Source organism: Crassostrea angulata, chromosome 5 (assembly GCF_025612915.1).
Source record: "Crassostrea angulata isolate pt1a10 chromosome 5, ASM2561291v2, whole genome shotgun sequence".
In the NCBI taxonomy this organism is placed as follows: domain Eukaryota; kingdom Metazoa; phylum Mollusca; class Bivalvia; order Ostreida; family Ostreidae; genus Magallana; species Magallana angulata.
Genome location: NC_069115.1, coordinates 23,140,375 through 23,156,770, shown reverse-complemented (window position 1 = coordinate 23,156,770; position 16,396 = coordinate 23,140,375). Strand labels below are relative to the sequence as shown.

The 16,396-nt window shown below is 32.3% G+C and overlaps 1 protein-coding gene and 1 pseudogene across 3 annotated transcripts; both read left to right on the top strand.

The window, feature by feature from the left end:
* LOC128183957 (uncharacterized) overlaps positions 1 to 16,396 on the top strand; it is a 442,412-nt pseudogene that overhangs the window by 2,738 nt on the left and 423,278 nt on the right.
* LOC128183950 (uncharacterized) lies at positions 6,516 to 14,353 on the top strand. Of its 3 annotated transcripts, XM_052853195.1 has the most exons (13): positions 6,516 to 6,912; positions 7,713 to 7,793; positions 8,415 to 8,527; positions 8,771 to 8,951; positions 9,252 to 9,342; positions 9,892 to 9,986; positions 10,100 to 10,202; positions 10,373 to 10,612; positions 11,129 to 11,375; positions 12,003 to 12,080; positions 12,262 to 12,569; positions 13,000 to 13,164; positions 13,841 to 14,353. In XM_052853195.1, the coding sequence occupies exons 2-13, from the start codon at positions 7,731 to 7,733 to the stop codon at positions 13,864 to 13,866; spliced, it is 1,710 nt and encodes a 569-aa protein (XP_052709155.1). In that variant the 5' UTR covers positions 6,516 to 6,912; positions 7,713 to 7,730; the 3' UTR covers positions 13,867 to 14,353. The 3 variants fall into 3 exon arrangements, with proteins under 3 accessions (XP_052709155.1, XP_052709154.1, XP_052709156.1); XM_052853194.1 differs by lacking the exon at positions 6,516 to 6,912 and having other exon boundaries at positions 6,921 to 7,793; XM_052853196.1 differs by lacking the exons at positions 6,516 to 6,912; positions 9,892 to 9,986; positions 10,100 to 10,202 and having other exon boundaries at positions 6,921 to 7,793; positions 8,771 to 8,932; positions 10,447 to 10,612.

Sequence of the window (16,396 nt, the reverse complement as noted above, 5' to 3'; positions counted from 1 at the left end):
TATTACCTTGTTGCAGATATGCAAAAATATAGAAGACAGAACATCAAGTATTTGAAGGGCTTCAAATTCTTAGGTTTATAACAACTGTCAGTTTTTGTTTTCGTTTGGACCTAAATAACTGTAAATAACAGTGGAATTAAGTGTACGTGTTCCTGAATGTAAAAAAAAATCATAACGTTCAGGGTCATGAAAATTTGTGAATATATCTGATGACGTTGCACAGAGTTTGATGGAATGACCTCTGATAATAGATCAAACTTAATACTTGCATAAGATCTAACAAGAAAACATAAAGATCTGACGAGGCAACATATAGGTCTGAGAGGACAACATTAGCAATCTTGTATGTATAATCTAACTTGAAGGTATTTTTGCTTCTTTACAATTAAAATGACTAATTTTTGATTTTCAAATTTAAATCTTTCAAGGAAATTCTACTCACATTAACATGATATGAAAAATTTGAATAAACTTTTACATGTATGTGTAAAAATATCGTTTCTTTCTCATTGATGACCCAATGATACAAACAGTTCTCACCTTGTGAACAAGTCTGAATCTGCTCCAGAAGTCTTTTTATCATTTCAAAATCTTAAATTCATTCCATAACATTGTAAAGACATCGATATACATGTAAAATAGGATTTGTTTGCATAGACAACGGATGTATCATCAGTGAATTTAATGCTGAAGTATATTCAATTTGATACTTAAACACATTAAAAAATTAATCTAAGAATTTAACATAAATTAACAAGGCATTGACAAGGATCGTTGCATGAAGTACAGTGTATGTTGTCATGAAATAATAACTCATTGCATGTGATTTCTGCATGAAAATAGCGAAAATAGCGCATATATAATTTGATGGATTATATGATAATTTTTTATGCAGCTTAAGATACATTTTGATTATCATATTTTATATATACTTATAAAACTAACTGAAGAAAAAGCAAAGAATCGCAGAACCAAATTGACGCTCTGCAAATTAGTCAAATAAAAGGAGATTAAAAAGTTTAAAAAAAATGGGAATAAATGGTAAAGTTATGTCATTCATCACTTTAAAAAGCGTTCAATTGAAAGAATAACAGGTATTTTTAGAATATGATGATGAGTTGATGCATATATTAAAATTTAGAAGATTAGATATTCCATATTTCTTTTCTATTTATGTTCCCATATTTCAATTCAACTCCGCTGTGGACTAAACATGCATTTAAGGCAACATAACTTGAGTATAACAGAAATATGTTAATGTAGTTATTATTGCAATTTTCATTATTTTTCCATGTTTGAAACATTGAAGCTCATAAGTCAACCGTTCTTTGACTGATATTAGTACATGTGTATGAATTTTATACTATCCTAAAGGCTATCAATTATAGACTGAATGTATAAATCATGCCAGGAGAAGCAAACACACAATCTGCATATCCGTTTTTTTTTAGAAAGAAATGATATGGCATATATTTTCCAATACTTCGAAAGCTTATGGAAAACCACTAACACAAACAAAAACATGATAGAAACCCCTAGAAAGCGTTATCAATCAACAACTCAGTGCATACTTTATTTACAATAACAGATTAAAGTAATCATACGATTTTGCATACCTTAGTGTTGGTACACTGTAAGTATCTTGCTGAGGAAGAAAGTACCAAATATTTGTTAATAACTGTTTTGTATCCACAATCAATGCTCGGTTTTAACTAACATTACAGTACATCGGGTTAATATATCTGCTATACAGGATTTTTTAAGTAATATGAGAAATATATCATGTGATTTATATATTAAACGTCATGATATACATTTGCACTTTTGTGCAACGTATGCAACATATGTTTCATTTATTTATTTATTTACCAAGTGGGAGGCATGTAAATTGACAACTATTACTTTATAGCGTATATTGCTCTCAGAGTGGCGACATAATATGCATTAATCCAGTAATTTAAATGAATGGTATGTTGTTGTCTGACTCCTTCAAATCGTGAGACTAGCATTACAAAAAATGTCATTTTCTGATCTTCTAAAATTATAAATTAAATTTGAACAAATGTAACATAACGTTCAGGGTCATGAAATTTGTAAATATATCTGATGACGTTGCACAGAGTTTGATGGAATGACCTCTGATAATAGATCAAACTTAATACTTGCATAAGATCTAACAAGAAAACATAAAGATCTGACGAGGCAACATATAGGTCTGAGAGGACAACATTAGCAATCTGTCCGGTGCCTTATAACTAAAAACTTTAATTATTATTTCAATGCATTATACTATCTGTCAGGTCAAACAATTAATCGTAATCAGCTGAGAAGTTAAAATATCAATTATTGATAGAGATTTGTAATATCTTGATAACAGATAAAGGGTATTTACGTGTTTATGGCACGAAAATAAGTACCTAGTCGAGATATTGTTTAAATACAACAATTAAAAGTAATGACATGGCTATCTAAAAATACGCGTTGTTAATTGATTCTTTCATTTTTACCGTAACCTGTAAGTAATCAGCTTAAGGTTAATTGTTATAATCCATTCTTGAAATAAATGTACACTCAATTCGCCAACAATATAAAACAATAAAACAGGTTTTTAAAAAATGATTTTATTTTCATTTCTCCCCATTCCATATATTACATAATGATAAAAATGAATAAACATCTTTTTTCTTAAAAAAAACAAAACAAAAGAAAAAAAAAACTCTAGTGTTCATTTTCCTAAGGAAAGGAAATTTTTCTACCTGGTGACATTTTTTGATTATTGAAAGCTTCACAAACTTCCGTTTGATATGAAATCACCACGGAAATAATTTTTAAAGGTTTTCCTGATAAAACTAATTACCTCTACACGCCCACTTTTGAGCACATTCATTGCAAATTGATACTTCCTAAATAATCGGTTCATTTCAAGTTCCTCAACTGACTGATACCCTCTTTTTAAATGTTTATTTAAACCGTTAACACAGACAATAAATACAATGGAAACTCTAAAACGGAAGATAATAAAATTGCTAATACTGTTGTACATGATATCAAAACGTAAGAATATTTTACATTTTTATTTTAATATCACCAACCAAGAAAAGTTAACGCAAAGGTAGCTGCGGTCATTTCTTAAGTGTTTCCTCTCAGAACAAGGACAAAATTCATGACACGTATACAGTGTAGAATTTAATACATGTACATTGTATCTAACAAATTATCATTCAATATTCGTTATGATTTTTCAAAATAAATCAAATGTTTTATTTTCATTATGAAAGTTGCTTTTACTTTTTGTAATATCACTTGTATTTTATGTACATGAACATATATGCTGTTTGAAATTACTCTTGTCTAAGATCAAATTTTATGAAAAGGTTTCTTATTTATCTTTGTATCTTTGTAACTTGAACACAGATGTTTTAGCACAACTTATTTTATAGTGTTTAGGTGTTATTTTTAATTTGTAACACATTTTACACCTAGATTTTGTTTAGCAATTTACAAATAACTTTTAGGAAACAAGTCCTGACTAAGTATTAGAACATAAAACTAAGTATTGAAAAAGGTCATTTCCTTTCACAACATCTGTTATATTTGTTTGAAAAAAAAACTTGGTTGACAAGGAGGGTGAATAATTAATACCAAGGCAATTGATAATCATTTTCTCTGTTTCACTGCAGTGGACCCAATACCCTAAAAAGAAGACATTAACAGACACAATTAACAAATCATTTCATAAATCTATAAAGGAAAACAGTTTTAACTTCCAGTTGTTGTTCGATCTACAGTATGTATAATCTAACTTGAAGGTATTTTTGCTTTTTTATGATTAAAATTGATAATTTTTGATTTTCAAATTTAAATCTTTCAAGGAAATTCTACTCACATTAACATGATATGAAAAATTTGAATAAACTTTTACATGTATGTGTAAAAATATCGTTTCTTTCTCATTGATGACCCAATGATACAAACAGTTCTCACCTTGTGAACAAGTCTGAATCTGCTCCAGAAGTCTTTTTATCATTTCAAAATCTTAAATTCATTCCATAACATTGTAAAGACATCGATATACATGTAAAATAGGATTTGTTTGTATAGACAACGGATGTATCATCAGTGAATTTAATGCTAAAGTATATTCAATTTGATACTTAAACACATTAAAAAATTAATCTAAGAATTTAACATAAATTAACAAGGCATTGACAAGGATCGTTGCATGAAGTACAGTGTATGTTGTCATGAAATAATAACTCATTGCATGTGATTTCTGCATGAAAATAGCGAAAATAGCGCATATATAATTTGATGGATTATATGATAATTTTTTTATGCAGCTTAAGATACATTTTGATTATCATATTTTATATATACTTATAAAACTAACTGAAGAAAAAGCAAAGAATCGCAGAACTAAAATGACGCTCTGCATATTAGTCAAATAAAAGGAGATTAAAAGGTTAAACAAATGTGAATAAATGGTAAAGTTATGTCATTCATCACTTTAAAAAGCGTTCAATTGACAGAATAACAGGTATTTTTAGAATATGATGATGAGTTGATGTATATATTAAAAATTAGGAGATTAGAAATTCCATATTTCTTTGCTATTTATGTTCTCATATTTCAATTCAACTCCGCTGTGGACTAAACATGCATTTAAGGCAACATAATTTGAGTACAACAGAAATATGTTAATGTAGTTATTATTGCAATTTTCATTATTTTTCCATGTTTGAAACATTGAAGCTCATAAGTCAACCGTTCTTTGACTGATATTAGTACATGTGTATGAATTTTATACTATCCTAAAGGCTATCAATTATAGACTGAATGTATAAATCATGCCAGGAAAAGCAAACACACAATCTGCATATCCGTTTTTTTTTTTAGAAAGAAATGATATGGCATATATTTTTCAATACTTCGGAACCTTATGGAAAACCACTAACACAAACAAAAACATGATAGAAACCTCTAGAAAGCGTTATCAATCAACAACTCAGTGCATACTTTATTTACAATAACAGATTAAAGTAATCATACGATTTTGCATACCTTAGTGTTGGTACACTGTAAGTATCTTGCTAAGGAAGAAAGTACCAAATATTTGTTAATAAATGTTTTTGTATCCACAATCAATGCTCGGTTTTAACTAACATTACAGTACATCGGGTTAATATTTCTGCTATACAGGATTTTTTAAGTAATATGAGAAATATATCATGTGATTTATATATTAAACGTCATGATATACATTTGCACTTTTGTGCAACGTATGCAACATACACAGGACGAAAAACCACCTTTAAGCAAGTCCTTAAAGGTGGCTAAAAGGTGACTTAAAGGAGCTTAAAGGCTATACGACCTTTAAGCCGGCTTTAAGTCACCTTTAAGCAAGTGCTTATAGGTCCTTAATGTCCAAACTTCTTTAAGCCACCTTTAAGCCACCTTTAAGCATCTTTAACGTAGCTCGCGGGTTTGCTGACGTCACAATAGGATTCGACGTAAAGAGTTGACCGTCATAGTAAACTCATACATTTTTTTTAATGACAAATGAGATATTTAGAAGTATAAAGGATTTTTTTTAAAAGCTTAAATGCGGTTTATGACTGTTTATACAAACATTAATAATATCAAGTGCTGAAAATTTAAACATGTCACATACATTGTCACGTTTTGTTCTATAAAGATAAAAAATGAGTGTGCGTTGGAACTCTTCCATTTAAAAGCATGTTTTAAAATAGAATGTATGCATTAACTTCGCTTTTTTTTTTACAATAATAACTTCCGTAATCTGTAATACTGATTAAATTTTTTAAAATTCTTTTGGCTTTAGATAACTGTTTTATTTGATTATTAAGCTATAATGTGAGTAGTTGCCTGGCATTTTATTTTTGCACTGATTGACGCAGAGTTTCATAAAAACAAAAATAGCAATTTTCTGTATCTTTACAGCCTTACATTAATTGCATTTGATAACATTAAAAATAATGTCTAATTAGCATTTACATGTTCTAAAATGTGTTAAACAGCTAGTCTTGTCAATAAATGCATTTCAATTTTTTGGTTTTCAGACGTAAGGAAATGATGACGTCGGGCTAACGCTGTAATGAAAATGTAAAGTTTTGAGAAATCTTTTAAATCTTTAAAGTTTTTTTGCCAAAAATTGGCCGAGAACACATACTGATTATTTTTTATGAATTGATTCATAATTATCTCCTCTGTTTTTGTGTTGAGTATGATTAATTTCGTCTGAATCGTTTAAAAATTTGGAGCATAGTTTTGTAATGCGTTTTTCGGTTAAAATGTGCATTTTACTATATATTTCATTGAAATGGCGTTGCTTGATTTTATTAATGACACTGTATTTGAAACACGATAACATTATTACCGCGCAGACGAATCTTAAATAAATTTTAAAAATAAAACTCTAAAACCTATGGATCACGTGGACAAATTTTCAAGGTAAGTTTTCTCACAAGCAGGTAAACCCGCGAGCTACCTTAAAGCTGAAGCGCCGCGATTTAAATAGCCAGTTAGAACATTCAATACCGCTTAGAGTCCTAAAATCGGGGGTTACTCTAAAGGTTCGCTATGCGTGACTGATTTTAGGCGAGTGTGGTCGAGATGTAAACATCTCGGGGAGTACGTGTCAAAAGTAAAGAAACAGGAATTCCGAACTGAATAGCAAAAAAAATAAACAAGTACCACTCTTATCCACAAAATAACATGAATTTCGTGCAGACATAGTGTATATAAAGAGATACACTGGCCATTTCTCTTTCTTTCGAACACGGTCGCGTACGTTCACAGGTATAGACGAATTATAGAAGAAAGTACATTGAGTGGATTCCTGGCGATACAGAAGATAGCGAGTATAGTTGCAGCACCCGAATACGATACAAAGTAAGTAAGAAGTGTTTCCGACACTATTCCTAAACAATTTCCACATGTTTATTAGTTTATAAAAACTAACTCGTCATGCAGCCATTATCCGTGCTCGAACTGCTATAAAGTGAACACTGCGCAAGACCGGTATTCTGAAACCGAAAGTTCGATTAGGGGAGAAGTAATTTATAAACAGGGAAATTTCTTTGAAGTCCCAAACGCAAAAAGATAAGTTACACATAATTGTTTTATGTATTATTAGCGTGAAATCCAATGCGCAATCAATAAAATAACATCTTTTCTTATTATTTGCTTTTGAAATAATATATAAGATGTATGTTATCCCACCTCAATTTACGCGATTCACATGTAATTTGTAATGTTGCTTATAAGTTATATGATATCTGTCATGTTTTGCACAGTGCATTCATTGCCGTCTTGACTATGCATTTCATTTTAGATGAATGCTGTTACTTACAACGTGAGCTTTGATTAAGCTATGTTTACTAATTCTATATTATTTTTACGATCTCGAAGCATACTTTTTAAAACTATATACTGGCCTTGGATCAGTCCTTCACCTATACATGTATAGTCGCATGTAGGAGAAGGGGATCAGACTGATCTTATACCACATGGTTACATGTACAGTTAGTTTTTGTTTGTATTTAGGTTGTATAGGTTCACTCCAGCACGTTATTTTATGAGTAATAGTTGTGTTACAATGCACTGGTGAGAAATTGTTATTAGCCTATGCCAGTATATTTATAATGACTTTTATCTGGACATCATATACCCGATTTATAAATTTTTTGCAGGTTTCTCATCTTTTGAACATGGAAGACCAACTTGTGGAGAATATGGAGATAGATGAAGATACATGTAATTATAGCTCAGAGGTATATATTATTAAATTTAAATGAAGATGGTTAGTGCCAAAAGCCATTTAACAATGTATTTATACAGCATGTGAATAACAGAATTGAATATTTATATATTTTTTAATTATGATGCGTTTTTGCAGAGTGTGATATTTAGACCAGAGACATAAATAACATGAATGTTATTTATATCTCTGGTTAGACTACTACCGTTGCACACACTAGAAAGCTCAATTGGTAGATCACATGACCAGTAGATTCAGGGTCCCAGGTTCTAGTCCTGGTCTCGTCTGTCATGATATTTCCATCTTACTTTTATAGTATTGAAATCTTTTCGAATTTACAAATTTAATAGTACAAAAAGGCAAATTTACATGTGATTTACTTTGTGCGTGATGATGCTTCTGATATATGAATGTGTCTGTTCCTCTCTCATAGGGAATATACCCTCTTTATTCAAACAAAAATAAATCGTAATACATGTACAAATCCCATAATGCCTAATTAGGTTTTTAGTTGGCTCAATGAAATTTATCAAATTTTGATAATATAGTTAACCAATATAAGATCTTTGAAAATTAGTCTCTGAGCAACAGGCTATTAGGAGATGCTGTTATGTTATATGTATATTCCCCCTAGGAGGATGATGAAGTCAATGAATTGATAAGAGAGATATTTGGTGATGAAGAATCATTGGAAGAGGAGCATGAGGAGGAGTATGAAGATGGAAATGAAATGTGGAATGAGACAAGGTATAAACTATGTATCAATATACAAAAATAGAAGATATAATAACCTGGACTTAGCATTCATATGTACTTGATATTTGTTTACATATATAATATTTAGTTTGCTACAATGTATGCTAAAATTACCATAAATGAACCCATTATAACATGATTCAGTAAGTTGTGTAATAGTAGATGTTTTTTTTTCTAAAAATATCATAAGTTACATGTGATTATATAAAACTGTATCAATACATGTATTTCTAGAGAAAACTATGAAGATGAATACTCTCTTCTGAGAGAGAGGAGATTTGTTGTCGGTGAGGGTGCTCTCTTGAGTCTCATCAAGAGGACAACATGCGAGCAGTGTGGGGAGTCCATAGACCCGTCAACAGTTGTTGAAGGAGAAAAGATACCAGCAGGAGTGAAGTACAAATTCCTTTGCTGTGTAAGATTACATAATACTCCTTATTGATAAAATTCTAATATTTGTTGATTACATTAACTGAATTGTCATACATTTATTTGATTTTGTTTGAATTGATACAAAATGTATCAATTAATGCACAATTAAATATAGTTGTGGTATACAAAAGTTTCTAAAAGTTTTTTATGACTTGATAGTCTTCGTATTTTTCATGGTTTGGAGGTTTTGATGATTAAATTTTTTACTCTATGAATAAATGTCTAATTATTTATGTTCAGACACCACATGTACATGTTCATCCTTATGTATATTAATTTTTAGAATGGCCATCCAGGAAAATGGATTTCCACACCATTTTATGGAGGCAGAAGCTTCATTAGTATTTTACTCCAACTCATGGTGCTTCTTACAGGTAGGGAGCTAATTAATATTAATATGTATATGTTCTTGATTGTGCTTTAAATTTTGACATTGATTTCATATGAGATTTGTGTTAGAAAACTTATTATGAAATAGGATCTAATAACCATTTTTTACCATTACAATTTCTAATTGCCTAATGGGTGTGTTTATTACCATATTTGCAGATGCATAAATCAGACAGGCCATTATATACAGTTGTGAACTCATGATAACTTCAAATCTATTCAGAAACTTTGTCAATATTTATTAAAAGCTTTGAAGCTGAGAGAGAATATGGTTAATTCCTTATGATATCTGTCATGTTTATTTACATATATATTATAAATCAATGATATTGTACACTGTTAGCCCATATGATATATATACCATGTTGAATCCTCTGCCATTCTACTGTTAATATGCATGTACCTATGAGTCACATGGCTTCTTTTGTCAATAAGGAATAAAGAATATGCACAGTGTCTGTCAGGGTATCCTTGATTACGTTATGGATAATAATACCGGTTTTTTTTTACAGTTCTTTGTGAATATTTTTTAGGTGCTTCTTGGGAAAAATTTGCCTTAGGTGCAAAATTTATAAACCTTGTTGTTGGATCTTCCCGCCAATTTTACAAGATGCAACTTCAGTATAGGGTAAATATTATCTACCGATATAATAAATTTAGTATTGATCTTGAAGTTAATAGAATAAAATGATACATCTAAACAGAAAAACAAAGAAATCCTTTTTTACATGCTTTTTACAGACTGCAATAGAGGAGAAGTTCCATAAGCACATTTCAGAGGTGTACAAGAAGTTGGGAGGTTTACCACTTAGTGTGGCTGTAGATGTACGATTTGACTCACCTGGTAAATATTTAAAATTATAAATTACTAACATTTACAACAACTTAGGATGAAGTGCCAAACTAATATCTGCCTGTTGTACATTTTTACTTTTTTTAGAAACTGTGTTTAATAATTTTTGATCAGGTATTTCCCAATAAATTCCAAATGATAGAATTTTAAATCCCAAACAGATGTTTCCATTATTATGCTTTCAGGATTTTGTGCAAGTAGATCAACTGCAGTATTTATGGATTCTAACACCAAGGCCATAATACACATGGAAGTAGGCGATTCCAGGGAAGTTGACAGGCACAGTTCCAAGATGGAAAGGCTTCTCATTGACAGAGGACTACAACATCTACTCACTGCCTCTCCTCTTGTTATATGGGAAATCATATCTGATGCTAGCAGAAACATAATTTCTTTGATGAGTAAGTATACATCTGTGTGACAAAAGGTTGATTTTATGAACAGAATTGCAAATACATTATCTGTCTTACTCAATTATACATGCAACTACAGTTACTTTATAATGCCTAGCTGTTGCTACAGTGTCATATTGCATCATTTTCTTGAAAATTCTATTGACATATTCAGGGAAACATTAGGAACATCAGCAAATACTAGTAATGTTAAATCATAAAATAATGTACATGTATGTATGCAATCATAAAATCCAAAAAATGACTGCTACTCAACATTTAGTTTCCTTGATATTTGAATAGCGTGCATAAGTCTTTTTAATGATTTGAAATGTTTTGACATTTACTCACTATCTCTTATACACCCTATTAAACAATATGACACTATAATTTTCATTTTAGCCCCGAGGGTGATGTGAAACTGTATTGCATGATTCTAGGACCAATAATGAAATGAGATAAGAATTAACAATTGTGTATTATATTTTTAGTACTCCCTATTTCTATAAATAAAATTGATTGTAGAATCAGACCCTTACAAGCACCTGCAGCACAGCTTGGACATTTGGCATAAGGCCAAAAAGCTCACAACATCTCTTTCTGATATTGCCAAGACACCAGGATGCAGAGGACTGTTGCAATGGATACGGCCTATTGTGAATCATTTTTGGTGGTGCTGCAGTACTTGTAAAGGCAGTGTCGAGCGTCTGTTGAAGAGGTGGATGGGAATCCTGTACCATATCAACAATAAACATGTGTGGGCAGGTGGACGGTAAATATAATTTAGAATTTTTATCTACATAATTATATCATATACTGTACCGATCAGACCCAACCTAACCCCAGAGTAAACCTCAACTAAACCCCGGGTTTACTTTCGGAGTTTACTTTTGGTTTACATGGGGGTTTGCTTTTTAAATATTTGTGTCCGATCTGGGTTTACTTTTGGTCCACTCTGGGTTTACTCTGGTATTGCTTTTGGGGTCCAATTTACCCGCTTATTTGTGAAGCAGATCTGTCTTATCTCTTACTTATCTTACTGTCTGTAAGCCCCACCCCTTGGCCCTTGTATATTCTAAATACACACATAGCGTCTGCTTTCTGGGGTCTATTTCTTATCAGGGTTAACTCTCTGTGACCACTCGGGGTTTATTTTGGGTTTATTCAGGGTTAACTGTGGGTCTGCTCTTGTAAACTCCAAGTGCACCCAGAGTAAACCCCAAAAGTAAACTCAGGGTTAAGTGTGGGTTTACTTTCTTTTAGGTTCGTTCTGATTGGTTTCTTCTTCTTTCATAAGCAACAAACTATTAATTCTTATTTCTGACACCATTTTATGTAGTAAAAGATTGGACACATTGATAAAAGATATGGGTACTTAGTTATAATTTAATCACTCTAGTTGTCGACATTCTGAGGAACACGAGACCGAATGCAGCAATTGGCTCCAGAGAGACACGGTGGTTTTCAAGAATCTACGGTTAGTTCATTTCTTTTTTCAACATTCAAAATTAAAAAATTTATGTGCATATTGAATCAGTCCATTTTCATGTACCGATAAGTCTACAATACTTTGCTTCTTATTCTATGCTGTAAAGGTTTATGCATTTAATTCATTGTGTTTATATGATCTGACTGAAATGTATTAATCCTTTTTCTAGGATGTTGGTAACAAACAGAGATTGGTGTGGAAGCATGAAATTTTACACCAACTGTCGACAAACCTGGGCTGTGGAAAACGTTTTTAGCCATACACTCCTTCATTACTGTCCAAAACAGAAATCCTATGGTTATGACGCCTATCATATTAGGAACATGCTGGCTGTCATGGACCACAACAACCACCTTGGAAGGATGCCATTGGTTGGACAGGATGGAGAAGTGTATGCTAAAGGCCAGGTATCCAGGAGGACCAAACAGTGGGTTGCATATGAGGAGAAAGCACCAAAAGATTTTAAATATATTCCAGGTTAGAAACGTAAAACATTTGTGAAGCCGAAAAAAAATGATTTAATTAGAATCTGTATTTGTTTAAATGTTAAATCACTTTAATGGAAATACTTATGTAGAGCTGTCAATCAAAATACCATTTATTTATTTTAGACACACCATAATTAGTCAGATTTTCTCATAGCTTTTAAATTTTTGATTGCATGTCATTAGAAATTCTTTCACATTAGAACATTCATCTATTGTAAATCATAGGGCATGGGTCATCTCCATGTGATTTTCATAACTACAATGTTTATGTGAATTACTTATACATTGTATCTTGAGGTACATCATATGCAGAGTCATGTACATTCATTTACTTTATATATCCAAGTACACTGTATACTGTACAAATTTACATTCAATTTTTGAAATACTTATCACCAGGTACCGGTATAATTTTTCAGAACTGATGGCTGCTTGCATGAGAGCAACATATGGTGTTTCTGAAACCAAGTTCAGAAAGAGTAGAAAATCCATGTCTTTGGATTCAATTGCCAAGAATCTTTCTGGGGAAACAAATCCGGGATCACGAATCCTTTTAGCCAAGATGCAGAGCAGAAAAAAGACAGGTGAGAATAAATGAATTCATTCAATATTTATTCAGAGTCATCAGAATTAGCAGAATGGTAACCCCTGTATTGTCCGCTTGACTCAGGAAAACGTCTTCTCACGGCAACACAAACACAGGCAGGAACTGGTATTCGCCTTCCAGCTCCCAGTCGCCCATGTTGCCACAGGACAAAGTTTCTGTAGGCCTGGTTTCTGAATGTGGACAGTTGATAACTAGGATCTTGGTTGGTCCGAAAACTCCAATTCAAAATGTTGGCAACCTCCAATACATCATGCCTCAAGCACAAATTTCTGAATTCGGGTTTTGAGGTGATGCATGGAAATTGCCTACAACAGATGTTCATGCGGGGATCATCAAAACTTCGACATACCCCACATGAACACCATTGCACATTTGAATTAGAGTTTTCATTCCTTCCACTATCCTCCATCTGCCTCATTAGAAAAGGTCTTACAAAATCTGGTTCGGCAGCTGTCATGATTTTCACTCTTTGCCGCAGTTCGTCAACAGGCATACTGTCAACAGCATTCTATAAAAAAAAAAATTAAAAACTGTGATGTAAAAAAAAATATCAAAAATTTGTTTTCTGTGTATCATTTTGTGAAAAAAAAATCAGTGAAATACATTTCATACCATCAACGAAACACTAAGCTCTTGGTCATTGATATTTTCAGGGCCAGCCGCCAAAGAAAGCTGTTGATTGCGGCTTACTCCTTCATTCTGGATCACATTACGACTGCTGTTTGACGCATATGGATGGTGTCGATGCTACAAAATACAACAAAATATTATTCCCTCTCTATCTAGGAGGACCTCATCGTGGTGGGAGGGTGAACATCAGCAATTGGTGGCCAACACTCCTAAAATTTACATATATACATGTACTTACTGTGCTCACAGGCCTAGTTTGGGTTGACTTGTACTGGCAGTTTGTGTTGTTACAATTACTGCACGGTCTCCGCTTGCATGCACAACTTTTGCACTTCCCTCTGTTATCACAAGGACAGCATCTCTACAAAAAAGATTTGTATATTGAATGTTTCAGGATTTTTTTTATTTTGAGTGATATTTATATATCTTTCATACTGGTGTGTAATAAAACAATACTTCTGTATATGCATATATTGGGCCTTTGCCAATTATTGTAATTGTGTTTGTCTCAATGAAATATATGTATTTATATTTGTGCTTCGAGTTTTGAATTGGTAGATATTATAATCTATAATTAGAAATTTGGGATCAATCATTCATCAAATATTGCACATAAACATAACTACATGTAAAGTTGTTATGATTATTTGAAGAGATATTAGGCCTGTTATTGTCAAAAACTATAAAGATTTCAGCATCAGTAAACTCATTGTATAAAAAAGTAATTTCTCATCATATTTCTGTCTCTCTTTGCCTCCCCCAGTCATTATTGTAGAAACAGTACACCATTTTATTGCAGTCAAAAATATGACCGTTTAGGCCCATTATTTCAGCTAGGTAAATTCTTGTTTTTGTAAGAATATTTTGAAATTAATTTCAATTCACATGCACCACAGCATATTTTAATTTTTTTATGTGGGGGGGGGGATGTGATAAAGAGGTGGGATTTCAGTCATATGGAAATTGTTTACGTTATGTATTTTAGTAAAATTTTCCCCAAAGAGTTCAAAGTCTCTAAAACGATTCCTTATGGGGGAGATATGATCCGCCCGTTTGTTTTGTTCATTTCCCACTTTCATTTTGAAGAAATAATTACTGCTCCCTGATCTGAATTCTACAAACGCTTGAAATCTGCAAACGTCTCATGGACTAAGATGTTTTGATTTCATGGCTGCACGAGTCAGAACGTGGCACCTGCGTATTATTATAACTGTAGGAACATGGATTTTATCAAAAGTGTTGCGTGCATTGAAGTGATTTGCTTACTTGTGCACTAGCTGATGATGCCATGTCTTTGCCTGGTCACCCAATTCTTCGAAAATATTATTCCGGTACTCGGGTGTGTATCGTACTGGATCGATATACTCGAGTGTTCGATACGCATTCGCGTGACCACGCAGCTCTATTTTGGAAAGCAAATGCATTGAGGCATGACCATACACATAGCGTATATACCGATTCTAGACTCTGCGTTAGTTCATTTACTTTGGTATCTAAACTGGCTATTTAAATCGCGGCGCTTCAGCTTTAAGTGGCATTTACGCTCTCTTTACACTACCTTTACACTGTCTTTAAGTGGCCTTTAAGTCAATATTGATCAAGCTGAACAATAAACACATATATTAAATGCAAAGAGATGGAAGGGGGTCATCCGAGTGATAATATAATTTCCAAGGAAGGGGGGGGGTTGTTCCAGGCTGTTTTAATCGTCGCTCCATTAAACACAGATCGCTATCATCAGCACCGCTCCGATGGACACAGATTGCCGTTATAAAATTCTTTATAATTTTTGGGGGGTTTCAAAATTATTGTAGGGATGAGCGCAGTCTCTGTATCTTAATATGTGCATAAAACTAATTAAAGTATGTTTGTTTCCTATTATAAATTAATCGGTGAAAAAAATCTCTCTCTCTCTCAGTTCATCCTGTTATTAAACAAAATAAAGATAATGAACCAAAAATGTATGATTTAATTTGTTAATCGGTTTAAGGTTTGTATTTGTTTTTGCAATTTTCATTATTTCTAACTCTAGATCTGCTAGATACATGTTAAAGATGAAAAGACTCTCAACTGCCTTTGTTATATCGGGCAGGATATTACTGCTTTGTTTGTCTAGACATAGTTTTGTTCGTTTGTGTATATCTAATAAGAGTCTATTGTTTGTACAACTTAAGAAAACCCCTGGAACTAACAGAATATACAAGATATACACAACAGTTGTGTCGTGTGCCCAGGTGCATGTTTGTGTATATCTAATTAAAGTCTATTGTTTGTCCAACTTAAGAAAACCCCTGGAACTAACACAGAATATACAAGATATACGCAACAGGTGTGTCGTGTGCCCAGGTGCACGTCAGGGTTTCTAAAGGCGTTGAATTTTAGTATGTACGAGTATACGATAAGTCTAGTGAATAAAAGTTAATTTACATTTGTAATTCATTTTCAAAGTATTATTTCCTAGCTCTGGGTTTCAAAGATGTTACGTCTACAAATTAACGATACATGTATGTAAGAGTAAAATCTTGAGGCTAATTAATTAATGTACCGGTGATCATAAATAGGGGTTGATTATTTAAATA

Excerpts from the sequence above, each read along its gene's own strand:
- LOC128183950 (XM_052853194.1), top strand. The coding sequence starts at position 7,665 with ATGACTTTTATCTGGACATCATATACCCGATTTATAAATTTTTTGCAG. Across the intron at positions 10,203-10,372 it reads TGTACGATTTGACTCACCTG|ATGTTTCCATTATTATGCTT; the intron begins GTAAATATTTAA and ends AATCCCAAACAG. Across the intron at positions 12,570-12,999 it reads AGATTTTAAATATATTCCAG|AACTGATGGCTGCTTGCATG; the intron begins GTTAGAAACGTA and ends ATAATTTTTCAG.